Here is a 27,126-nt window from a genome sequence, read left to right as displayed (position 1 = left end):
CATAAAGAAATATATTTTAAAAATATTAAATAGGAATTTAATATTGCACTTATAGTTATTTGGGAGGAACCTGAGAATTCTCTGCATGGGTTTTTCAGTAGAAGTCTACTCCTTTATAAATGAACTCGATGATTTGAGCAAGTTATTCTCTAAGGAACATTAACAGAAAGAATTCAGATTCTGACTTCATAATTTAAAATAATATACCAATCCTTTCTTTGTGTGTTAGTGAGGTCTCAACCCTAGAAAATAAAAACGAAAGTGATCTCCAGTTTTGGTTGCTAATTACAGCCTCGATGCAGCCAAAGTATCTTAAAATCGAAATTAAATGTCATGCCCTAAGCGGGTAATTTCCACAGTATATGAACTTCAAACATCACCCTACAGAATTTCAGGCAGCTTTGTATACACATACTGCTGATCTTCGTACTAAAAACTGACTAGATTTAAAAACCTCCAACAATTACAATGTTGCAAAGTAATCTCTTCGTATAAACTGTAACAATTTTACTTTTCAACTTTGCTCAAATTTAGCTCCGAAAATAGCTGCTCCAAATGCAGCTTTAGAACTATTCATGGCACTTAAAGAAATCCTATAGTAATACAATCTGCAACCCAGCATATGAATAAATTAACTTAAAATGGTTAATCACGTCTATCTTGCATCTGATGTATTTTTATTGGTTTACAGTGAGCATCAGATGATAATACCAATACAGAACTCGACTTTTAATATCCTAAATCTGACCCTTGTTCCGCTGTGCACTGAGTGTGTGAGTTTAGACAAATGACCCAATTTCTTTTAATTACCTGAAAACCAGGATATTTTGAAACCAATCACGTTTATTTAGTAATCTGTTTCCCATGAAGCAATCAATATTGAACCAATCCTTTATTTTGCCTCAACCTGATCTAATATAGGGTCTAGAATCATCATCAGTACTTTTACCATCTTGAAGCTTCCTTGCTTTTCAGTCCCTGCTCCAGTTTGAGGCCTTATCCACCATACAGTGGCAGTTCATGGAACATCACAGACTTCCTTGCAGATAAAAATCAATCTGCTATCCAAGCCCTTAGTGTCCTCAAGGATGACAAACTGCCAGAAAAACATGCTGGTTCAATGGGAAAAGACTCTTAAAAGAATCAGGTAACTATAAATGGTGTGAGTACTGCTTTGATATTGCCTTATCTCTTCTCCTGGGAAAAATACCCTACGAGAAGCAAACGAAAACCTAACCCTAACTCCATGTGTTTCATGGAGCCCTTCCAGGTTTACATTCAGACAGCTGGAAATTTCAGAAGACAACAAAAAGTTGAAAGAATCACATAGCTGTAAACTCTAAAAATGGGAAATGAAGTGAGAGCAATCGATTCTTGTAACAGATATTCCAGCCATCTCAGCCAGACAGCAGCAGAAAAAGATTTTCAAAGACAAGAGACAACGTTGATAATTGACTTTTTGAATGGAATTGCAAGAGCTATTATCAAAATTCTTGGTAGAGAAAGAGGCTGAGTACACAGAGATTCAGAGGTAGATTCTGGAAAGACTAAACATAACTGGAGCAGTTACTGAAGATGAATCACAAATCACTTGACAGTATGTGTTCGTTTGGAGGCTGCGACAAGAAAAAAAAAATCTTAAAATTGTGAAGAGAATGATAGGGAATCCTCTGCAGAGCCCCTAAGGGCTTTCTTGGAATTCTCTGGAGAGGGAAGATCTTTGGTCTGTGATGCACCAACATCAGGTCAAGGTAGCAAAGTTAAGGGAGGTTATTGAATCTGGGTCTTAGGACTAAAAATTTAAGAAGCTATTCTTCAATTCTTCAGACTTATCAAACCTTAACAGAAACTGTCCTTAATGTTTTTCTTTGAAGAGCTTGGATAATATTAATAATTATAGACCAACTCAAGCTTTAGAATCTTTGTCAGTACAATGTTTTAGAGTATTAGACACTTGTCCTACTAGTCCCCATTTCAGTTAAAATACAAATTTGAGCTTTCCTCCAAGATAAAAACCTGCACAGGTCACTGCACAACAGTAAGTCTATTAATGCACTCTGAACTAAAACAACATCCCCAGTTAAATTTACAATGAATTTGTAACTCTCACACACAAGGACACACGAAAAAAAATGCTATTTTGAATTAGCCATGAACAAATGAGTTAAAAAGAAAAATGAAAAAAATGGAACAAATTTTCTAAGCTTGAATGTTTTAGTTCAGCACATACAGAATATGAGTGGGGAAATGATAAGCAGGGATGTTTACTAGCAACTAAGTTTACAAAAATTCCTATGGAGGATTATCTATTCACCTGTCGTCCTTTTGGTTGTGTTGTCGATGGCAAGTCCTGCAGAATAAAGTCAACCCAGGAGAAGAAATTTTCATTTTACTTTTTAAGGGTACACAACACCATTTGTTAGTGATTTATACTACATAACAGTAAAATGGTAAGTTAGACAAAAGTATAAAGCATCGCCCCATGTTTAGGAATATTTTTTTTCTTTAAGAAATCAAACCCAGGCTGTTTAGCAGCAAGCTGAAGAAAGCAGGTAAAAAGTTTAAGCAGATAAAGAATGTGCTTTTTAATAAATAATTCAGCATCTTCAACACAAAAGCACCACCAAGTGAAAGAGGCTCTTTATGTGAATGCCTTTTCCACTTAATACTTATTAAGTCTTGCTTTTAAAAGAGAAAGAGGCCATTATAAATATTAAAAACCTTATTATTAAAAATGTATAACGTGATTAATTGTGCTGAAATTAAGATTATAACTACTAATCATTTTAAAATTCAATTTAATTCACAAAAATTTCTTAAATTTTTCATCCACACAATTATTTTTCATTCTACTAATTAACAAGCACTTTACCTTGTGGCAAATAATTTCTAAGTTGTAGGGGTTTTTTTAGTAGTTAAAGGAGTGGTTACTTAGTTTTGGTTTTTTTTGGTTTGTTTGTTTTTAGCTAGTCCTGTGAACTCATGATACTGACAGCACTCACTGAAGGAACTTGTGTGTAGTTACTACATTGGTCCAAACAATGACAAATGATAAACAACACGAATTTTAACATTGATATACTTCAGAAAAAAAACCCAGGGGGTCGACAGCACCTTTCTACCTGAATACGAACAAAACAGAAGTACTTTGTGTTAAAGATGTGATGGTAATAGCTTGGTTTGTAGTGCAGTTTAAAGCCACTTCCTTTTGCTTTCCATATCCAGGCAAGGCTCATGTTTCACACAGTATGTGCACGTACCACGACAGCAGAGAGCACACCAATTCCTTAACTCAGATAGCGGAAACCAGTACACGTTCCAGAGGGCTCTCAAAACACAAAACTTAAAAAAAAAAAAAAGGAATCTAAAGTGTCTCGGGATACCAACTGCACAGTTATGTTTTCTTCAAACACTGCTTCCCAAGATCAGGGTGGAAATAAAACTTCCACTTTAAACCTCTGCTTAGTTTTGAGGAGGCTGCTGACAATGATTTAAGGATGACTGAAGTGTCACAGTACAGTTATCGACATTTAATTCACTGTATGGCTTTTAATGAGAAGAATATGTTGGAAAAAACCCTTGGAAAAAAAAAAAAAGAAAATGGGGAGTTACATATGTAATAACCTCAGTTCTACCATCAGGACAAAATTTTCCACTGACCACACAATAAGTATAACAGTAATGGCAGATGAGCACCAACAAAACTTTCACAGTTTCTCTGTGTGGAACTGGAAATCTTACCGAAACAGAATTGTTAGTGCTGCTATGACCATTAGCTGGGGACTGTCTGGATGTAGAGGGGGAATCTCTCTGAAATAAGACACAAGGTTCATTAACAACACAACACTATCACAGGAACACAGAAATATTTCAAAGAACAGTTACATCCACAGCCTTATAACCATTTTCTTAGCTGCTTCATCTGTGAAAGTTTCCACCCTACAAACTCTGTAAATCTGAAAAGACTTTCCATAGTTTAAAGATTCAGGTTTGACATTTTGATGTATCTGAGGTAATAACTATTTTCATGTTGCCTTAGCAATCAAACAGCTTTTTAATTAGTGACATCTGGGACTTTTGAGATCTCACATGGCTGACAGTGTTCCCAGCCCTTAGTCATACACCAGCCTTTGTTAAAAGTAAGTACTTAAAAGTTATATGCTGAATAATACTTGGAACAGAATGAGGCAGATATTCCATTTTAAAGATGTTTCTAACTATTTTTTCATCTGTGAGGTGGTTGTCAGTGTTGATCAGTCTCTGCTAAACAAAATGCATCTCTCTGCAGTGCCCCAAAGACACTAAAACAACACTTGGGAAGGAAGCTGGATCCTCTCTTTTCCCTTTTCATCCACTTTACATCACACTGATGGTTTTTCCTCCAACATTCTTATGGGCTTAAAAGTATTAAACTTTGCCAAAATACAACACTTTAAAAAGCCACTTGTCTTGACTCAGACTACCAGTGTGTTCCTACACTTCAGTGAGGGGACAGCAGACACAGGGTGCATACTGGGAAATTCTACAGGAAGGATAACAGGAATTTTTGACTGTGTTTTTCAAAGGAAAGGAAACTTGTAGAGCAATTTTTTTCACATGCCATTTTGACTGTATAGTACTTAATCCCACAGGGTCAGATAAACTGAGCCATCTCTTCCAGAAATAAAATAATTCTCATAAAAATCCATTTTACTCTCAGAGGAATTTTAGAATATAGCATTCCATGTCAAAGGTTGGTTTAGGAATGTCTGGTCATTCTGCATAACTTCAGGCATAGAAGACAAAAAGGGCTAAAACAGTTTTCAAAGCAAACAAAGTTAGCCCTGGCACATTTTCTCAATACAAGTGCCCTTGGTGAACAAATTAAAAAACAGACCTGGAGCTAAACTGTTCATGCAACATTAATCAGGGAAAGTTCCTCTACTAATACTCTCAAACTTATACTAATTATGTGATAACACTCATAGCTATTTTAAAGCATCAAGGAAAGTTAAAATGACAGGCAATACTTTATCCCTCTTGCTGCCTGTACATGTGATATGCAACAAACTCATGCAGAACTTGTGCACCTTTTTGTGGACTCCTTAGAAAGTTCCATATGTATCTGTGTAGATCCTTGCTTTGATTTGAACACAGCTGAGGACAGACTTGACAACTACATGGCTGTAAAATCATTGTGGTTCAAAGTATGTGGGTCTGTACACTTCTGCTACAGGCACAAGAACAAAATTTGCCTCCCATAACTATTTGCGACTGGGGGAAATCAGCCCTCATTCTAATTAAAATATCACTCCAGCATGACAAGTTTAAAATATTCAAAAGAGAGCAAACAAGCAAACAAACTGAAAAAAATATAAAAAAGAGAAAAGCCTAAAGGAATCATTATTCCCTTTTTTGAGTGTATGGGATTATCAGCATCACCTTTATAACAGAGTAGCTAGGAGATACTTTTTTCCAAAAAAGCAGTGACTTCCTTGCTTTATAAAGAGATTTTCTGCTTACTCTGCAATTTAGTTTATTCTATTTTCTCACTTCAAAAAAGAGGTGAAAAATTAATTTAAGCTTTTTTTAAAAAAAATATGGTTTGTTATGATTTGCTGTCAGTGGTGGTTTAGCAAAGAAGCAAGGGAAAGCTTTGGAAAGTTATGCAAACACCCAAGTCATTTAAGGAAAAACAAATTTAGAGAATGCCACTATTTCTGGACTGTCTTGAAGGTTTCTCCCTTTGAAGGAAATTTTCTTGGTCTGAGAATGTTTTGATTTGTATTCCTTCAACCATTCTCAACAGAAGACAGTATATTATTCAAAGCAAATGTTCATCATAACATACTGAGAAAAATACACATTTTCAGTGCCACTGATTTCAGTAGTCAGAAATTAATCTATCCAAGAAACATATGTACAGTTTTTACATAATTAGGCTGTTCTGCCACAGTTCAAAGGCATTTAGATTCTTAATCTCCTAGGGGTCAGGAAATTAAGATTTTCTTTCAAAGACTATCAGACTCAAAGGTAAGGAGAAAAACTGCATTATGCACAGTCTAAGGAGACAAATCAATGAGTAGAGAGATCCTTGTAGAATGCTTCAAACTGGCCTGGAAAACTTCAGCTTTGGTTGTGAAGCTGTTTCTCCACTAAATCAGTAAAAGCCCTAGTTTTCCTGGGGATAGGAGCAGGAAAACACTGGGAGGATCCAGTGATTCTGAGTAGTGTGGAAAGGTTATCATCATGTTTCAGTAAACTTGACTATCTAGACTTGTACTTGTCTGGTCCCAAGCCAAGGAACAGACAGAAGTCTTTGGGATCCTCACTATTCATTGAAGCACCACAGCTGGAGCCTTAGAGGAAGCAACCACAATTATTTCCAAATGATGGCAAAACCAGTTTCCTGTTGATTCCTTGTTCTTGGGTGTTGATTATGAATTTGATAAATCAATGCATTTGAGATGTAAACCTATAGCAAAAGTCAATTATGTCTACTAGATATGGCCTGATCAAATTAGATGCTGACAGGAACAGCTGGATCAATGACATTGTTGTCAGATCTACAAAAAACCCCCCCAAAATAAAAAACACACAAAAAACAGAGAGACTTTCCAAAAAATCTGAAAACACTTTTACATTTCAGTCTTGCTCAAGCAACGTTTCTGGCAGTATTGTTAATAAATTTTAAAGTTTAAGACTATAAAAATTTCAGTACTAATGGAAACCATGTAAGACTAAAAAAAAAAAAAAACCACCATGGTGATTACCACCAGACTTTTAAAATCACATATATGTAAAAGCTTTTCTTCTTAATGAAACAACTTAAGTGTTTCACAGAGACAAGCTGAAACATAAAGGATGTTTATAAGGAAATTTTTTGAGGGAAAAAAAAAATACTTCTCTTACCATTCTCACAAATCTGACACTATAAAAAGTTTCTTGGGGTATCTTGTCAGTAGAAAGTAAGAGTGCAAGTGTAGCTAGAGCAAAATGCTTACTCAGTGGGGTAAAACTGAAACATATAAACAGCTAAGGCAGCCATCAGCCATAGGAAGGAATGTTGCAATAGTTACTTAAGTTTATGTTTATGTAAGCCTGCAACTTTCTGGGTATCTGATGAAGAAAAGCCAACATCCTGACCCCGTGTTATATAGATATCTGTGTTAACTCAGGTCATGTGCCACACCAAAAACTAAATAGGTCATCTCACACTAGATCAGCTGATCAGATTTTTACACAAGGGAATCCAAAAGTATTATGTTTCCAAGCAAAGTCTACTCCACGAAATAGAAGGTCTGGTAACTGGATGGAAGGCATGGGAGCAGGAAAAGAAACTTGAAATTATTCAGTTGAGATTTTGAAAACTGTCTAGCAACCCTGAAGTACCATTACAGAGCACAGAGAAAAGACTTCCCTAAATATGCAGAACTGTCCTAATGTTTAGAAAACATCTCTACAAACACTTATTTAAATTTTAAATTACTACAAAAGAAGAAAAATATTGCAAGTGAAATTCAAATCTCATTCAAAAAAATAACATCTCAATCTCCCCACCTTTGTATGTAAGGGCCTAAGACAGATTCTAAATAAAGGGCATATCACCCCTGATTCTACTAATATTTAGTTTTTCCTTATTCTAGATTACCAAAAATGTTTTGCCACCCAATGACACGATCATGGTAGGGGCCTCAACCCCTCCTAGTTTCCTTTCTGTTTTATATTCCTCTGCTGACAAAACTATACTACATGAGCACCAGTCCATGACTGAGGGGAGAGGGGAACTAAACATTAATATATACTGAAATGCTGCCAAAAAAAAACTTAACTAGTAAGATTATACTAGTGAAGACCAAATATCTGTCAATTTATCCTGCTAGAGGGCACAATAGGCAAGCTTTCTGTGTCTTAGTAATGTTGTTCAACATTGATTATTAGACTTTATTGATGGTTAAGAATCTGATTTGTCATCTGAATCACAATCCTGATAAATTCTGTGAAAAAAATACCAAAGGCCTAGTGGTGCTTTAGCAGGATGATTTAAAAATTGTGGCTTTTTGTGTACACTTCTAGCAGTTGAAAATCTAGCCAAAGTCATAGTGTGGCCAAGCAGAGGGAACAGAGTCAGCCTCCTCTGATTAAATGAATGCTAAATGCCACAAAGTCTCATAATTAGACATGCCTTTTTTCTTTTTTTCCCCTGTCTTTGATCACACTCTTCTAGTTTAGCTAGTTTTTTTTCACTTCTAGTTTTTTTTCAAAGAAAGGTAAGAGTCTATTTTCCACTCTTCTGTGAAACAGTCATGAAGAACCTAAGGACACAAAGCTAAAGAAATTATCTGCTATTACTAAAATGACACCTAATGGTATTAATTTAAAGCTGTATGCTGAGTTTTTCCAAATAATCATCTTCCCAGTAGGTCTACAGTTTCACTGCTTTCTCTGTTCCAATATTGGGAAGTGAGATATCTTCTATTATGACTTCTATTTACAGCACAGAAGTCACTACAGAAATTTGTAACACACTGTAGAATTTCTATTTAATTTCTTTTAAAGACTTTGCATTTCAGGGAAAACTTTTGCTTTGATATTTATACCTTTTAAGAAAATTGGCCTCACATGAGAAAATCTGTCAAACCTTCTACCTCTAAAACCTTTTAGTTTTTGTTGAATTCTATTAGAAGTACAGAAGGCAACCAAAAAGCAGTAATTTTTTTTCTTGCAAACAGACTGTTCTGACAACCACAGTAGCAGTTTCTGTGTATTCTAGCATCTGCTGAGACACAAAAACAATTGGGGTGAAATCACAGCTCTAATTAAGATAAGGTGCTTGACTTCAACAGGGGTTGTGATTTCACTCTCGGAATTCTAATTTGGGAACTGTTTGCGCAGTTAAACATGTGGCACAGAGAGACTGGCATCATCTACACAGTGCAGATGCCATCTGTATGCTTAAATTGGAACAGTGGCTCTCAAGTAGCCATCTTCTACAATTTAATTCCCTTCAGTTGCAATCTGGAACATAACTTTGTGAGCAGAAGGGAATTAAACACTGCTGTGCAAAAACCACAACACCAACTTTCCAGTTCAACAAGAACTAACTCCAAATCTGTTTTCCTTCTGTAATGACATATACCAGTTTTTCATGGAAACATAATATTAAGCCACATGTAACTGTTACACACAACCACCACAAATTTACCTCAAGGGGGTTATACAGAAATGGGTTCTTCAATTAACCCTTAACAGCCCAAAGCAGCAATATAATATTTAAAGCCTAAGAACCAGGAGGAGTGTTCCTCAGTTTAGGAACTTTAACAGACTTCCTGAAGAACAAGTTTAAATGGTCTTTTTTTTAAAGGGGCTTCCTAAGTGCACGAGTTGAGGATCCCCTTTCCTATTTTTTTCTTTTTAAATAGGCTGTAAAGAGTTAGTTAAGGTGCTGATGAGATGAATATGAAGGCGGGGCTGAGTAGGTAGGTGGGACCTACTCGTGTTCCGTTATCTTTGTTGTAAAATTGGTGTGCGTGATCTAACAGGACAGGCAGAAACAATTTCCCAGAAAGCAGTAACATTCAGCCATCAGCAGGCAGTTAGTTACAGGACTGAGGGAGAAACAGGATGGCTCATTAAATTCATTACCTCACAGGATGAAGATTGCGTGCGATAACTTGGCACAATCTTAAAGGTAATACTTCCACGCATTTCCCTCTGCAAAGAGAGAAGCACTTGTGAGACACTGAAGAGAAAATCTCCAAATCACTATTGCTGGAAAGGAAAACATCACTGTTCGAGAACAGCAGCGTGTTTTCCTAAAGTAAATGTTCAGAAAAGCTAAAATGCTATGGTTAAGTTGTCACTTCACCTATAAACAAACATTTAAATCATCTCTCATTAATCTAAAGGATAAACATACATTATCAGTTTGTTTGCCTGACCGGGTTTCAATGCTTAGAACCGAGATTCAGAGATGTGTAGGTTTCTTCCATGTCAGTCTTTTCTTTGTAGCTATATTCCCTGTGACCTGCAGAGACTTTGCTACCAAAGTGACATTTTCTTCCCTTTCATACATGTTAAACAGCAAAACTGTATTAACCATTTCTGGAAAGCTTCATGTTACAGTAGCAAAGGTAGAAATGTCAAAAACAGACTTTCATCAAAACAGAACATGGAGTCTGCTAGTTTGCATTTACTATAGTATAAGAATATTCACAACAAGTAGCAACTACAGAATGGCAGTAGATTGTGTAGATGTATTTTCTTAAATAGCAATCTGAATATTAGTGCCACTACATGGCTGACAACTGCAGGACTTGGTCTGGGCAGAAATCACTTCAAGTAATTTCAGAGTTTTAACACCTTCTCTCTTTGGCTGGCTTGCTGTGACCCCAAAAAATGCTATTTGCCTGGACTCCCTTTAAGCTTGTCTGGAACACAACGAAAGGATTAGTGATAACATCCACGATCCCAAGGTTAGGTGGTAGGCAGAAAAATGTACAAATGTTATGAATATCAAAATGACTCTACCAGCAAGGGCCAAGATGGAGTTTTCCTGGCAAAAGACAGACTGTCGGAGCTCAAAATATCATTTTTTCCTTTGTAACACCAACGACCACGAGCACAATAGTTATAAACTGAAAGAAGGGGGGGTTCCAGCTACATGTAAAGAACACATTTTTCCCTATGGTGATAATTAAGCAGTGCAACAGGCTGCCCAGAGAAGCACCTGTCCTGTCAAATGTCTGTCCTTGGATATTTCCCAGGCTTAACCAGGCAAAGCCCCTGAGCAACCTGGGCTGTATTTAATGTTGACCCTGCTTTGTGCAGGAGCCTGGACTGGAGACCTCCTGAGGGTATTTCCAATATTAATGATTCTGTGATTTATTGTTTCTGTATTTGTGTAGCAACAATACCAACAGTCAAGAAAAGCTTCTTTCCTCTCACAGTCTACTCAGTGACTACATCTGGTGTAGACTCAACAATTAAAATAAGGGCATGACTGAGAAACCTGATCTAGCTGAAGATGTCCCTGCTCATTGCAGGGAGGTTGGGCTACATGACGTTTAAAGGTCCCTTCCAACCCAAACTATTCTGTGATTCTATGATCTTTATAGACTAACTTGGGATGAGTAATAGGAGAAAAGCAGTAGTTTTGCTGTTATGATTACAAGACACAAGAGAAGAAACTACTGCATTTCAATGAACAAAACTCAGATATTAGGGAAAAACTTTGTAAAATGTATAAGAGTTACACATGAAAGTCAATTGCCTGGAGAGTTTGGGCAACTTCCACTAGTCAAGTTTTTTTAAGAGCTGGCTAGACATACATCTGTCAGGAATGGCTGGGTGTCAATGATCTTTTCTGTGGGACTAAATGGAATAAATAAAATTACACCTGAACCAGCCCAGGGTAGAAGCTTCAAAAAAGCCGATACTGAAAATAGGAGAGAGCCTGTAGAAGGCTTTAAGAGCTGAACATGTGAACTCTTTCGTTGCATGCCTATGAAGTCTATCAAGAACAGAGGAAAAAGGGGAAGTCAGAACACAATTATGTAAAAGTTTTGTCTAAATAAGACAGGCACTTTTATAGAGAACATGAGAAATATTTCAGGCACTTACAAGCATTTTTTGTAGTTGTTCTACAGTTTGATTTGCCACACTGATTCCATTTATTTCTCTGATTTCATCTCCTACATGTAGCGTACCTGCAGAGTTAACAAAACACACAAATCACCTCAAACATGCTTTTACAATTTGAGATAACTGTAAGACAGTTCTAATATTCACACAAAGGTATAAATACAAAACAACATCAGAATAATTTTTTGGTTAGATTCAGAAAAGGACTTTGTATTAGCTGCCAAAGATTACAAATCTGTCTTTCAGAGTGCAGTGAATACACCCACAAGAGATGTGCAGGCACCCCATAAAGTCCATGGGTAAAACATCAGAGCCTTACAAGGACACTGCAAAAACCCACACATCGAAAAGAAGGTCACCAGCAACTTGTCAGCTGGAAATGTTCAACAGAGATATTCAAACAATATTTATCAGATGACTACTTAGTGCATTAAGTTTGGCTTCTGCACATAGTCTTGATTTCATCTGTCAGACCTCTGTATTTTTTCATTTCTCTGATTTTGATTTGCCATAGTTACAGCATGCATTTTCTGTATGGACACTTGACTTAAGCCTGAATGCAAATGATTGGTGTCAGATGATGAAATAAAAATAAACACCTGCTTGGCTTAGACAAGTCATAAACTGACCTGCTGAAGCTGGAATGGGAATGGGATGCTACTACATGGCTCTAAGGCACCACAAAAGCTCAACAGGGAGAAGCACCAAATGAATTATCTTCAGGATTAGAAGCAACCTAGGAGGCTTTTTGAATGATAATTTCTGACTTAAGTAGCTCAAACCCACCTAATTCTCTAGCAGTTCTCACAAAAACCCTTCCATGGTTTATTAGTAGTCAGAAGAGGTTTTCCATACAAAATGAAATATGACAAGACCATTTACTTCACATATTTTCCTTTCTGCTGTATGATTTAAAGAATTTGTGCAACTAAATACTGTACTTCATACAATTACTGTACCTATCATAAATAATCTTACTCTGAAAACAAGGAACTGGTAAACATTTCCTAAACTGAAACACAGCTATAGAAAATTACCTGAAAAAAAGGCCAATCAACTACAATCCTGAAAAACCCTTAGAATTCTTTTTCTGAACCAAAATTATTTTTCTGAAGAATACCATGGAAGCAAAACTTTCAGCTGGTGCAAACATAAGAAAATCAAACTGTGTGCCTGCTAAACACAAGTACAGCCTGAACCAAGGAGAAGAATCCTGAAAAGCTCTGTTGCTCTGATTCCCACTGGTCTCTCTTCTGTGAAACAGCAGCTCTCTTGGCAGTGCTACAGGAGAGAGCCCAGACTTCACAAAAACTTTCAGTACTCTAAAGAGTAACTTGTTCAGCCAAATTCAACTGAACAATTCAACAGGGGCTGATCTGCTGATAGTGAAATTATAAAAGAGGTCTAATCACAATTTTTGTCCCAATTTTCTCTTCAGTGGAAAAAATTATCACAGTTAATAGTTCACTGAATGGGAATCCAACAGTACTGCATCCAAATTTCAAATTAATCTAGTTCACATCTAGAATATTAATGATCAAATCTCTAGTGAAACACTTTGAAAGTTCAGTTTTGTCAGACTTTCTGAGGAAAGCATTCAATACTTGATTCTTTAAAAATTATTCTAAAAAAAAAAGGGGGGCTCTGTGTTGACTCCATCATGCCAAAGTTTAACTGTGTTTGAAATAAGTGTAATTGTTCTTAAACAATAATACTGAATCAGAAAGACCATACTGCTTGGAATAGTATAAAGATTCTTTGACATTATTCAAAATATAAATCTGATAGAATTAAATATTAGAATGAGAATCAGATTCAGTAATATCCCTGTATCCAATCATTGCAATAGTGCACGCAAATAAAATTCCCTCTTCTGGAGCATTCCCCATTTCTGCTACTCTGACAGAAGTGAATATTGTCATGTTCATGACTGTAAAGGAACAGCATACATAAAAGTTGGGAACAAAGCATGGACATTAGCAGTAGATGGTCATTCTCTTTTGTGGGGGTGGATGCACCAATAAATCACAGAAAGAGATTTTCAGTCTGAGGGGAGAGAGGTTTATCATTTGCTGAAACATTTTACTCTTTAAAACTATTGTTGTTGGAAAAGCGTTCTTGACATCTTTGAATAACAAGCCTTCTCTAACATTTGTAAATCCCGTGATACCTTTGCTTAACCAGATTTTGGCTGGTTTTGGTTCCTTTTCTATTGGCAATGCAGCGTTTATTTACAATTTAAGCTATTCAGGACTTAGTGGTATATAATATATTTGTAATAGCAAAGAATAGATACATCTCTGAAAGTAAATGATTTCCTCCTTTGTCTTTGCAAGAGAGAGTGAGGACAGTTTGAGGAAGTGTGTGCTCTTGCTCTGCACAGAAGTATGAGAAATCCCACCCTTTTAGGAAGAAGACAGAACAAAATCTTGGATTCCCTATTCAGTAACATATTTAGTAGCCATAGGAAAATTCTGCAGCTTGGAAAATGAAGGGCTGTGAACATATAATCATATTTTCACATAGATTTTGTTAGAATTGAATAAACCTTATCAACTGTATTTTAAAAACTGGTGTCAATTTGACATTAAATCACTTTAAGAATGTAGCACAGACAATGCACAGCTGCTGTTTTTCTGTTGAGGTTAAATGGGCAGCCAGTGGTCCTCTCTCTTCTTTGGAAATCTTCTTAAATGTCATATTGGGACCTCTTCTTAAGTGCATCTTAAGAATTCACTTTTAAGCCATAAGTTCCAAAATCAGTCAGCAGCAAAGAACACACAGGTTAAGGTACTGAAACCTGCTGAGAGATCTGGCTCTATACAGATCCCCTGAAAATAATATTTATGGTATGAGCAGTCTAAACAAAATTCACAGGTAGAAAGTAAATGGACAACTCAGTAAAGTTAAGGCACAGACTCAAAGGTGAAAGTTAAGCCTGAGATCTATGATACAATTCATTTACTTGTCCTAAAAAAGCAGACAAGTCAATAAAAAGACAATTTTTAATGACTGAAACTGGTGTTTCATTTTCATTGAGCTGAATCCTCTGGAAGGTGCAAGTAGATAGAATCTTTAAAAGCCTCTCTTCCCACTTCAACTCCCTCACCTTTTGAATAAGAACAATTATAATCAGCAGGATTAGATACAGCTGCCACAGAGATAGGAGGCTACTTCACAGCAGCTATTTTGTGATTGAGAATTGTGCAGTTTGTACTTAATATTGCTGAAATTAAACAGTTCCTGTAACCCTCCCAGTAGATTTATTATCCACTCATTGCTGTTATTGTCTGGCAGTTTTCTATACAGCAGACAGCAGAAAAAATTACATAACACCCCTCGAAAATTAATATGAGCCACAGACCTTATCAACAGTATTCAAAGATGGTGTTTGAGATCACTGTCAAATTACATTTGCGTTGTTCTATGCAATAAAAATATCCTAAATAAAGGTATGTTGAATGAAGAAATGAAGCCAAGAGGCATCTAGAGCACTTTGGAACCATTAAAAAATAATGAGTGACAATACTGAAGTATACTTTACTTTCAGACTAGACCTATGGACAGAAGAGCTACATTAGTGAGATGAAGCACATAGAGAATAGGTTGTATTTCCAAAATCTTTAGAAATAAAAGTCACTGCATAATGAAAAAGAACAGAATTTTAATGGGCACAGTTGGATTTTTTGCTCAGTTTAAACAGGTTTTAAAAGTTTCATTAGCCTCATTATGGAACAGTCATGTGAAACAATACTCTGCAGAGCATCACCACTACCTAAGCAGAGCTGAAAGAAAACCTTCTTCTTGGGAATCTTAAAGCAATCTCCTTTTAAAACTCACTTTTAGATGCCAAATAAATTTTGATTTAAAAGGTCCTCTAAAAAATATAGCTCTATCTGAATTGCATCTTTGGTTGTATGAAATCTTTTCTCTTTCCTGCTTCTTGACAGGTTTTACCAACATTAATGAGCTGAAGCGAATGTTTTCTCTTCCTAATTACCTGCTCCTAGGTTCCTCTGGAATAGAGCAGTAGGCTAAAGGGAACTTTGGGCTGAAAAATGATGAAAAATTTTGTGTTCATCAAAAGAAAAAGATGGCAGTCCAAAAAAGTTAAAGTAACCCTTTTAAGGGTGCAATCCAAACTTGCAGCTAGCAATACAGCAGGAAAGTTCATCTGTTTAAAGTAGGAGAAAACCCTGTTATCTTTGACATGTGATCTGGAAACACAAAATAGAGTACAGGAGAAAACTGGATATGAGACAAAAATGCATGTTTGCACAGTTTGTTATAGCAGTGAAAACTGAAAATAAAGAGTCAAGTTCTAGGCACAAGTAATATTTTTATTTCAAAAAACATTTTTGTAAGCCTCAACTTAAAAAATACACAGGTTCTTAAGAATTGGACAAAGCTCTTTCATTTTTGCAAGGAAAAGTATTGTTACTTGTCGAGGGATTTTTTTAAAAAAGAAGATTAAATAAGCACAGCTCCATCCGGAAATTATTGGCATTTCATTGTCTTGCTGACCTATAATCAGTAATAGTATAGTAATTATCCTAATTAAGACCTAAATGAAACACAGTGGGCCCTGACCTCAAAATGCTGGCAGACATCTGGAAGGTAACTAAAGCAGTTAGCAGAGTCCATCCAGATACAGAGGTGCATTGCTATGGAATAGCAGCCATCAAAATGAGGAGTATGTACCATTACACAGCTTGTACAAAATTACCATGTTTGAAGACAAAACTGTTCATGAGACTTGATTACCTTGCCGGTGAATCATTCCTCCGTGCATAATTCTTGCCACGATGCAATGGTTCAACTCATTCATTTTTAAAGTGATTCCCTAGAAAAAAAAAGAAATGTTTGTACTTTTAAAAATAAACCACTAAGCACTGTGATTCTTGAGTGGTTAAGAACAGTCACTTTTCCTAAAAGCTTGAAGGTAGGGTATAGATTTTGAGGTTAAAACAAAATCTTTGTCATTCAAATATGGGCAGTGAAAACAGATACTATTTATAAGTGAAGATGCAATACTTTAACTTAAAAGCATATAAGATTCTGGTTTGTTAAAGATGTGAGTTTGCATTGAAGTGTGAAGCGTCCAGTTTGGTCTAAAGCATAATTTGCTATAATTACTATGAGGTTGATTTAAACAAAACCAGCTCTAGTGGTACAGTGTGAATGCAGACACAGCATTTCAAATTAAGAACACAAGACAGGAGGACAATTATCTACAGTGGCTGCTGAACTATTCCGGTCTATTGGCAACCCTACTTCAAAGCGCAGAGATTGTCGTCAAAATCATTATAATACTGGTCCTTCACCAGCACAGAGTCAAGAAAAACACTGAGGTTCCATCCATACCATTGGTTCATCCGTGTTCTTCTGGAACTGCACCAGCCGAACCCGCGTTACGTTCTCCATATCCATGTCGCCGTTGGCGCTCTCTGGAGAATCCCCGTTTAAGTACGGAGAGGTGGGAGGAGGGGTGACCCTCAGCGCTTCGTCACTGTAAACTTCATGTGCCACTACATCATGAGTTTGAAGTAAGGCCTAGAGGAGATTACAGCAACAAACCATCAGACTTGCATCACCTCCGACGTCCCCCGCTCATTGCCTCTAAGTATTTTTGAAGCTTTTCAGAAATTAAAGGAAATCCCAAGATATTTGCGCCTCGCTTTATATACAGGAACTCTTGCCTTGAAGGAGTCTAAGATAAACTTCATCAGACTGTAAATGCAGGCACACATACCTAGCATTTAAAATCAGCATGAGGTAACATGGTTTTTTACCGGAGACACATTAATGAGAATGATGCTGCCTCCCTCTCCCTCACCTTCTCAACAGCTGCAAAGTGCCAGAATGAAGCCATCTTTATATGCACAGAATTGGGAATTTACCTTTCTGAGCAAACTATTCTATAACAATTATTCTATTAAAATATAATATCATATCCCATGGTATTTCATTCTAATAAAGGCAGAGTGTGGATCAGAATTGACTGAAAGAATGAAATACTGGTCTTTTTGTTTACTAGCAAAATTGCTTCCGTGCTCTCCCCTACCCCTAGAGCAGGGACACAGCACCACTACACTGCGTTCAAAATGCTTGACAAAAACCGCATTGTAAACCAACAAACTGCTCAAATACTACTTCATTAGCTTTGTTGTTTCTTGATGCAAAGAATGATACAACACATAATTGATCAAATGTATTGAAATATCTTTGATAAGCACAACAACCAATTGTGTAAGAACTCCAAGCTGGGGCAAAGACATGAAGCTTGTATAACTGTAAAAAGTGTAACAGGTAATATGAGATAAAAGTTGGACAAAGCATAAACATTAACAAACCAGTATTCAACAGGATCAGGCTTTTTTTATGGAAAATTCCACTGTTCTCCAGGATATATTCAAGAGCCACACATTTCATCCATTTCACATTTGCATTCAACTCTTAATAATGACTACGTTATAGACAACTTGCTTCCGTCCAAAAACTAAATCCAATTCATATGTGAACATGCTGGCTCTACTCCTACACTAATCAAGGACAGGAACAGATCTGCTTTTAAACCCAAAGGGATGGGTTTCCCAGATGAGAATTGATAAATCCAGTCTAGTTCCTACAATATCTCTATAAAAGTAGAGGTATGAGCCACCACTGCTGTTAGGTCAATCTATATTATAGTTAGCATCTTTTTAATTTTCATTTAAATGCTCACAGCTCTTAGCTTGCAAAACTCTTCAGTCTTGTTGAGATTGACCATTCAGAATTTGTTCTGGCAGAGAACTCTGACTCTGTAACATCTTAAGTCTTCAGTTAAAGTGTCTATGCAAAACTTGCACTGCAAAAAGTACAGAAAAATCCCTAGAAGATGTAGAAGTGGAATCCAAGGCAGAAATGGGGTTTTCATGGCCTCTACAAAATCCTAAATTTGTTCCCAAGGTAGCACTTCTGAAGTGTACCATGTTATAAAAGATAATTTCACTAGAGTTGGGAATTCAGCATTGTAACAATGGAATGGAATTCCCTAAACTAACAATGCTCTGCCCACATTCCCTCCTGTTCTCTAGTCTTTCAAGCTCACCTACACAACTATTATTTTTAGTTAAATACTAACCTGTAGCTGCACTTTCTATTTTTCATCTTATTTTGACAACCACTACGCTAAAACTTGCAACAATTCCTCTGCACTGGTCTGCAATACTGAAGCAACATTTTATATTAGAGATCTGGGCCACATACATAAGTTAAACCACTTTAGCAAGGTTTACTTAAATTTTGATTTATTTAATTGGGTGTCAATTTATGTGTGAATACTCCCATGAAGGTTTAGGAATTTATCTTAATTCTCATTCCAGTATCTGAAAACTGTTTGCAGTTGTCCCAAAGAGGACGAGAGCTGATGTTACAAAAAGCATCCATTGTAGGAGTGAGTGTGGTCTTGGCTCTGTAACAGAGTAGGATGATCTCCTGTGATTCCTGCAGCTCAACCTACTCAAAGCTACTTACTCAATTTCACCATCCCCAGAGGTATTTAAAAGTCATGTAGATGTGGAGCTGAGGGACATGGTTTAGTGGTGGACTTGGCAGTTCAGACTCGATGATCTTGGAGGTCTGTTCCAACCTAAACAATTCTGTGATTCTCTGCCCCCTGTAAATGTTACACTCTCCATGCTTTAGAATTACATTTCTTCTGTAATTCAGGGCCTTACATTTGTTTCACATCAAGCATTTGCTTTGCTTGCTATTATTTTTAGCAATAATATGCACCTTGTAGGAGGTTAAAATAGGGCACTTTGAACATTATTAAAGGTTGATTTTACTAGATGACCTGAATGTGTTAACAAAAATTAACACAAATTCAGAAACACCAGACATTAAAGTACAGCAAGCTTTGATTAAATATAGGAAACATTTAATCAAAAGATTGCTATTGACTTTACTTAAAGAGACTTGTTTTCTGTTAATTTTGATAATTTAGATTTTATTTCCTGTCTCTTTTTCCTTTGCAGAACATGATAATCTTGCTAAAAATAAGTTTAATGAGAACAAGTGCTTTCTACCATATTGCAGGATCACTGTCTGCAGAGAGGAGTGTAGGAAGGCACATGATGATGGATAAAACTTCAATATGCAATTAAGTAAAAGTCTCCTAGAACAGCAAATGCTTAAATTGCTGCAACATACCAAACATATGTAATAGAATCTTTTAGAGATGAAACTGGTATGCTTGAAAAACTACTGGAAGTTGTGTAATGGAATAAAAGCTCCTTCAAATGTGTACGTAACAAATTAGGTACTTGTAGTATTTTTAAAGAATTCTTAAATTAATTAGGTGCTGAAAGACCTTTATACAAAATTTACATACACTTCTTTAAATTGTTAAATATACAGATTAAATTAATAATTTATTCCTGTACTCATAAGACACATGTGGGTAAAAGAGAACCAAAACAAAGATCTCAGTTAAAACACATATTTTATTGCCTTTGCTTCTGTAAAGGCCTGTACAGTCTAACCCACTAACACTGTGGCTAAGTAAACAAGACAGACTACACTCTTTTGTCTTCTTAGGGATACACATTAGATAATAACATAAATAATAGTAAAATAGTCTGTTATCATACAGGTGTTAATGCACATGATCCTACTTATTACACCTTATTGCTTCAGTGTCTGTGCATTAATAATGAGAGTATTGCCCTGTGCAATTGCTCTGTGCCTGGTAAACATATGGAGTGTAGGCTGACAATATTGTTTTGTACAATTATTCCCTTTCCTCACAGTCTCTATTTTAAAGGCTTTGGCTCTGAAGGGAAGTTTGGCAGAATACAACAAACACAAGCATAACTTTGTTAAGGTCTGCAACCCCCACAAAGGTGCATCTGGAAGCTGGTGAGGGAATGATGGGAGAGGATGGAGTTGCCCCTTTGACATCTGGAGACTCTGTCATATCTGCACTCTACAGGTGTGGATCCACACCAACTTTTGCTGGTTTACCTGCTACTTTACACTCCTCCCTAACCCAAACTGTTTCTGTCCCTATGCCTGTTCTGGCTCTGGTAGTATTCCTGTTATCCTAAATTCTTTTTGCTAAATGGATTGGGGGTTTTTTTTGAGCAATTTTCTACTAGTTTAGCACAGTGCAATGCTGAAGTGCAATTTCAGGTGAATGCCAGAACAACTGCAAGGGAGAGGATGAAACATGGGAAGAAGGGATGATGTGATTTCAAAAAACTAGCAATTTAGCTTGGGATGCCATAGACTAATTTGCTGAAATTACTACTCATCAAAAATAGTTGTTATGGAATTGCAGCTTATTCCTTATAAAAACCCACTTTTTATACAATTGCAGCAAAAGAATTCTGACAGATGGTTTTAAATTTATGATACCAAGAAACAGAGATAGCTATAAAAGAGGATTTTCAACTCATTTTCCTGTCACTTGATTTGATACATGAAATTTCAATATACCACAATCATTTTTACTGATGCCTGCTCAAAAATAATTTATACTTAAAAAATGCTCCTTCTCCACAATGCCTAATGGTTTTGTAACAGTGTGGTAATTACACAAAAAAAAGGTAAATCAAACAAACCCGTCAGATTCCAGACAAAGAAGTTGAGTACCAGTGAGTTTTTTTTTTAATCTTTCTTACAGTACAGCTGAGTACCATTCCATCTTGTTTTATGTTCTATTTCAAGCAAGTATTCCTGTTAAATGTTGAACCAGAGCTGTTACAAACTTCAGGATAGATACCACCTCCAGGGAATAACATCAGTGTGTTGCTGAGTACACACAGAAAAGCCAATGTCTGCAATAGCAATTAGTGCAATGAAATAGGAGTGAATGTCGTAGGGCAGAAATTGTGTGAACAATTTCTATTGCATTTCTGAGATTTTTGCCTTAGCATAGCTGAGTACTGATAGTAAAAATTACTGCGCCACTAAGATGGCTACAAGGCCTGAAGTTAGGACAAAGGTGGATTCATGCCAGATGCCAAGGAGGAGTCTTGGCAAAGTGAATAAGGTGTTCTCATCTCCTATGACCACCTGTTGTGGTCCAATTAACAGTGGACAGCAGAACATGTTTTCCTTATGTAACCAATGTAGAGTGAACAAGAAACTAAGCGTCATGAGCACTATATAATCTGTCTTTCTTCTAATAAAGACGACATTTTGCCTGATCATATTGACCTAAGAGCATCTGTCCGTTCCCTTCCATCGACAATTGGTGCCTGAGAAGCAGGGACTCAAAGTTCGTCAGTTCTCCGGGACGTAAGGCGAACGGAAGAGCCGAAGGAAGCAGCTGTTACAGGCAGCACTGCCCCGGTGCTGTGAACAAAGCCGTGCACGGTCAAATTGGAAGCTTGCCTTGGCCCGGTGAGTCAGCTGGCGGGAGCATGGGGTCCACTCTTTCTAAAGATGAAGAAGCTGTGGGAAGGCTCCTGCAATGTATAGTCTCTCTAAGAGAGCCAAATTATGATGAAAAAGCTCTGAAAGGGTTAATAGATTGGGTGAGAGCTAAGAAGCTAATTCCGTCCACTCAAGCCGCCTTTGAGGTATCTATGTGGGATACTATAAAGGAACAGTTATGGGACGAGATCTCTAAGGGATCAAAGGACGCTAAAAAATACCCTCCGGTTTGGCGTCTGGTAGTTGAATCGCTGCAAGACTTAAGTACGGAACAGCGAAAACTTATAGTTGCTCAGGGAACTTTGTCGGGAGTCGGCGGGTCTGCAGCGTGTCTCCAAGCCGATAAGTCTGTTTGCGAGGAGGTCCTAGTGCCTGCAGCTGCACAGTCGCGATCGCTAATAAAAGCAGCGGGACTAACTCAGTTTAACAGCACACTTGTGCCAGCAGAGACTGTGAGAAAAGTAGGAGCAGCGGAGAGCGACGCTGGCACTCTGCCAGCACCACCGCCCTTCTCTGCCCCTGCTCTGCCAGCATTACCATCTTCTACTGAGCCTGCGCAGCCAGCAGCCCCCCCCTCAGCTGCACCTGCTGTGGGCACTGAGTCACAGACTGTTTCTGCACATGCGCAGCTTGGAACCGAGCTGCTAGGAGCCTCCGCGCCACTAGATGTCGCTGCACCGTTACCGCCTGGAAGCACCATGTCGCCTGAATTTACGTCATCAAGAGTCGACGCCTCTGAACCAGGAAGACGCCCTCAGAAACTTGCTACTATGGCAACCAGATCTATTTTGAAAAAAGTTGCTGCTACCCCGACTGAAGCTGCCGCGGGAGAAATTGCCAGCTTCGTACCAACGCTGCAGCAAAGGAAGAAGGAAACACTGTATCACGACAACGTGGAACAGCGATTTTCCTCACTCCCGTCTCCCAACTCAGCCTCTGACGAGGAGAGCCCGGAAGATGAAAGCGACAAGATTACTATGCTTGCAACAAAAGATGAAGTGAACAATTTGTTACGCTGCTTCGAAGAACTTAAATCTCATTTAACAGAGAGACAGTTCGTGCCGCAAAATCCAAGTTTTTCCCAGGTTCCAACCTTGCCTGCAGTGCCAACATTGCCTCCTCCAAACCCCTCTCCTGGGATGCCCGGAGTGGGAACTTCTGGTATAGGGGTTCCAACCTTGCCGGGTGGAGGGAGGAGGAGGGAGGGGGTGAGTGTTAATCCAGCACAGAATTGGAAAAACATTATGCAGGCTGCTGCCTCTGAAGGGGATTTTAAGCTCTTGGAATCTAGTGCTTTTCCTGTATTTGTAGATAATGCAGGAAATAAGTCCTGGGAAGCTATAAATTGGAAGATCATAAAAGAGGCAAAGGCAGCTGTTTCACAATATGGTTTAAAAAGCAGTTATTCACAATCAATAATGCAACATCTTTTTTCTGCACATTTGTTAACACCATTTGATACTCGTATGATTATAAAAACGTTGCTTTCTCCTTCCCAGCAATTACAATTTTTTAGTAAATGGAATGCCAGCTGCGCAGCAGCTGCTGCACAGCCTAGGCAACAAGGGCATCCTCTCTACGGTGTTACCTCTGATGCACTCATAGGTCTTGGTCAGTATGAAAAAGCAGAAGTACAAGCACAGTTTCCAGATGAGGTATTACAAACTAGTCAAGATTTAGCTTATAAATCATTGCTTATGATAAGAGATGCGAAGTCAGGACCCCCATGTACTTTGATCAAACAAGGACCCACTGAACCGTACAATCAGTTTGTAGATCGTTTACATGAGTCGATCAATTCAGATCCGGACATAGATAATAACATGAAAACAAAATTCTTAGACATGTTAGCCTATAATAATGCTAATGAAAATACAAAACAGGTTTTGAGTACGCTACCTAAAAGCGCTGATACAGCCCAGTTTTTAGAAGCTGCCGCAAAAATAGTCCAACAAGAGAAAGCAGCTTATTTAGCTGATGCAATAACTGCGGCAATAAAACCCTTTTTGTCTGTTGAGACTGACACTTCTTCGGAATCAGAATAAGTTCTGATGATGATGAAGAAGAAAATAATACTGGAGTTTAGAACAGATCAGCAACATTCCTAGAAATTTTTCAGAATTATTAAATAATAGAATTAGTATAGTGGAGTTTGTTATAGAATAAAGTTGTTATAGATTTAAGAATTTTTTAACACACTTTCGCACAAAGAAAAAGGGGGAAAGATATCAGTTTTCCTCTATTGACTTGCAAAAGTGTTTTATATGTTTTAAGTTTTTTGTGCACAGGTGTTTTTTGGTTATCTGCACATTAATGAAACCCTGGAAAGAAGCAGGTTCTTCAAAACAGAGCTGATGTTGTTACTGTTGCAGGTAACAGTGAATTACCAAAAGAGCACAATTTTTGAGCACAGTTTTTCAGTATTACAAAAGCACAATTTTTAAGTATTATGAGCACAATTTTTGATATTTTTAAAACACATAAGTCTAGAAGGTAAGAAGCACATAATTACAGAAGTTTAGAATTTAAGAAAATGTGTTGTGTGAACTTTAGATTATTCACTATATATTAGTAAAAGAAAGTTTATCTATTTGGTCAAGAAGCTTTAACATTATAAGGTACTAAAGAATTATAGCTCACAAAACACAGTGATATGGAATTCAAAAGTATGCTTGTGTGAATGTTGACAGTGGCCACTGTGAGAGTTTGTATGTGTGTGTGTGAATGTATGATGATTAATGTGTTTTGATCCATCAAATACACAAACATTTTTGAATAAACACAGAAGACACGTAACTCAAAAATGAATGGAGTTCCATCCACAGGTGTGTTAGACTGAATAAAGATTTTCAAGAATAAATCCTATATTTAGAAAAGCACTTTTAAGAAAATTTAAGAGCACAAACCTTGAAGTTAATAAGTTGTTAAGTTTGTTAATACACTATTATTGTAATAGGTAGTCATGTTATTGATATGTTATTGGTACAATAAAGAGTGATACAGAAATGCAATATAAATTGTTCAAAAATCGAAAGGGGGATTTGTCGTAGGGCAGAAATTGTGTGAACAATTTCTATTGCATTTCTGAGATTTTTGCCTTAGCATAGCTGAGTACTGATAGTAAAAATTACTGCGCCACTAAGATGGCTACAAGGCCTGAAGTTAGGACAAAGGTGGATTCATGCCAGATGCCAAGGAGGAGTCTTGGCAAAGTGAATAAGGTGTTCTCATCTCCTATGACCACCTGTTGTGGTCCAATTAACAGTGGACAGCAGAACATGTTTTCCTTATGTAACCAATGTAGAGTGAACAAGAAACTAAGCGTCATGAGCACTATATAATCTGTCTTTCTTCTAATAAAGACGACATTTTGCCTGATCATATTGACCTAAGAGCATCTGTCCGTTCCCTTCCATCGACAAGTGAATCCAGAAGTAAAACACTTGGATTAGTGAGGACCTGATGTACTGAACACATTGCAGGGGTTTTTACTTCTTCCATCTTGCCCTGTGGACTGAATGTCTATCAGCTGCTGGGTTACACTGGCTCCAGGCACACATCTTTGGTGCAATTTTGTCTGAAAAGAGTCAGTTTGCATGCTCTGAGACCCTTATGTGACACAAGCCAAAGCACTGTATGGGCAATCAGGAGATTCACTTCAAAAACACACTCCTGATCCAATTTAAAGTACTAAGCTACAGTGGTCATCAAAAGAACACAGTGGGACATGCAGCTATCCAGATTTCATCTGATACCTGAGTAGGAGGTTGGTTTCAGCTCACTCTTTCCTGGAAATTAGGTTTATCCTGCAGACTTACAGTAATTCAGCTTTCAGGTGAGCAAACTCCACAAAGCCCCCTGCATATAATCCTTGTGTTAGGGAAAGTCAAGTTCATGATTTAAACTGACAAGAGTGTATAGCAGATTTAAGCAAACACATTTATTTCTGAACTTATGAACTTGATCTACAGCACAAACAAAAGAAATCCCTCAAGTATTTTCACCAGACCGGACTTCAGTAACTTGAACCAAGTTATTAAGCAGCCACATCCCTGAACTTAGGACAATTACTGCTCACAAATCAGATTTGGGAAACGGACACAGTAGAAGCTGATAAGTAACACAAACTCACCAGATTGTACAAGTTATTAATTTATTATAAAACAATATTAAAACCCCACTTATTTTGCAATGAATTCACACACCTTTATTCTAAAAAGGCCTTGGGAAAAAGTAAAAGGAGGATCCCAGCTCTACCTATGGATATCCAAAAGGATTCATTCTTCTTTCTATGTGCAACACAGCTCCCCCAAAAGACAGTGAAACTGCTCCATAATGAGATTACTTCAAACTACTGACAGTTTTGAGCACAGTAATGAGGACTAACAGTAGCAGCAATAGTAATTCTTTTGCCAGATCAGCAGATTAGAAACACTTATTAACAGGTATATTGTAAGCAGTTTCATCACTTAGAGATTTTAAGGAGAATGTACTGAATTTAGGTTTTTTAACATTAAGAATATAAAACACCAAAAGAAAAAAAAACAAACAAAACCAAATCCACCCAACAAACCAACAAGAGTAGAATTTGCTTACCATGAAATGAGGTTGTGTTAAAATACGCTTTAGCTCCTTTGCATCATTGTTCTCCGGGTAACATGAAATTTCTTCCAATACCTGCAAGATTAGCAGGAGAAATGCCCCTAGTAACTTTCTTTTAAATAAAGTTATTAAACAGACGAAAGCCCTCACTGCTCAGTCAGAGTATCTCCAAAATGATTACACAAAACAACATTTTTTGACAGGAAAGGGCTTAGGAAAATGTGGCCTGCCCCGCGACAATAAAATACCTCATTCCAGTTTTCTCTCTGAAACAGATTAAAGTAGAAATTTGAAGAAAACACTTGGTTTTTTTTTTTTTTTTTTTAATTGACAGCATTCCTCTAACAGCTAAATATATGGAGACAGAAATGAAGTGCTAATAGGTGACACACATGACCCCCACCAGGTGTTACTTTCGCACATGGTCTCAATTTATTAAAACAATTGGTTTAAAAGAATTAAAAACACTCATAAAACTAA

The 27,126-nt window shown here is 37.2% G+C and overlaps 1 protein-coding gene across 11 annotated transcripts in view; it reads right to left on the bottom strand.

Moving 5' to 3' along the window:
• CASK (calcium/calmodulin dependent serine protein kinase) overlaps nt 1-27,126 on the bottom strand; it is a 204,417-nt gene that overhangs the window by 17,790 nt on the left and 159,501 nt on the right. For 4 of the 11 annotated variants that reach the window (XM_032678140.1, XM_032678141.1, XM_032678142.1 and 1 more), the window contains 7 exons: nt 26,641-26,721; nt 16,987-17,175; nt 16,387-16,465; nt 11,602-11,687; nt 9,625-9,693; nt 3,742-3,810; nt 2,315-2,350 (listed from right to left, as the gene is read on the bottom strand). In XM_032678140.1, the coding sequence (XP_032534031.1) occupies nt 2,315-2,350; nt 3,742-3,810; nt 9,625-9,693; nt 11,602-11,687; nt 16,387-16,465; nt 16,987-17,175; nt 26,641-26,721 (609 nt within the window). The remainder of the gene's footprint in view (nt 1-2,314; nt 2,351-3,741; nt 3,811-9,624; nt 9,694-11,601; nt 11,688-16,386; nt 16,466-16,986; nt 17,176-26,640; nt 26,722-27,126) is intronic. The other 7 variants (XM_032678147.1, XM_032678146.1, XM_032678148.1 and 4 more) reach the window with 3 other exon arrangements.

Source organism: Chiroxiphia lanceolata, chromosome 2, assembly GCF_009829145.1.
Source record: "Chiroxiphia lanceolata isolate bChiLan1 chromosome 2, bChiLan1.pri, whole genome shotgun sequence".
Lineage (NCBI taxonomy): Eukaryota > Metazoa > Chordata > Aves > Passeriformes > Pipridae > Chiroxiphia > Chiroxiphia lanceolata.
The sequence above is the reverse complement of the archived record's forward strand: the minus strand, read 5'-3'. Positions and strand labels throughout refer to the sequence as shown.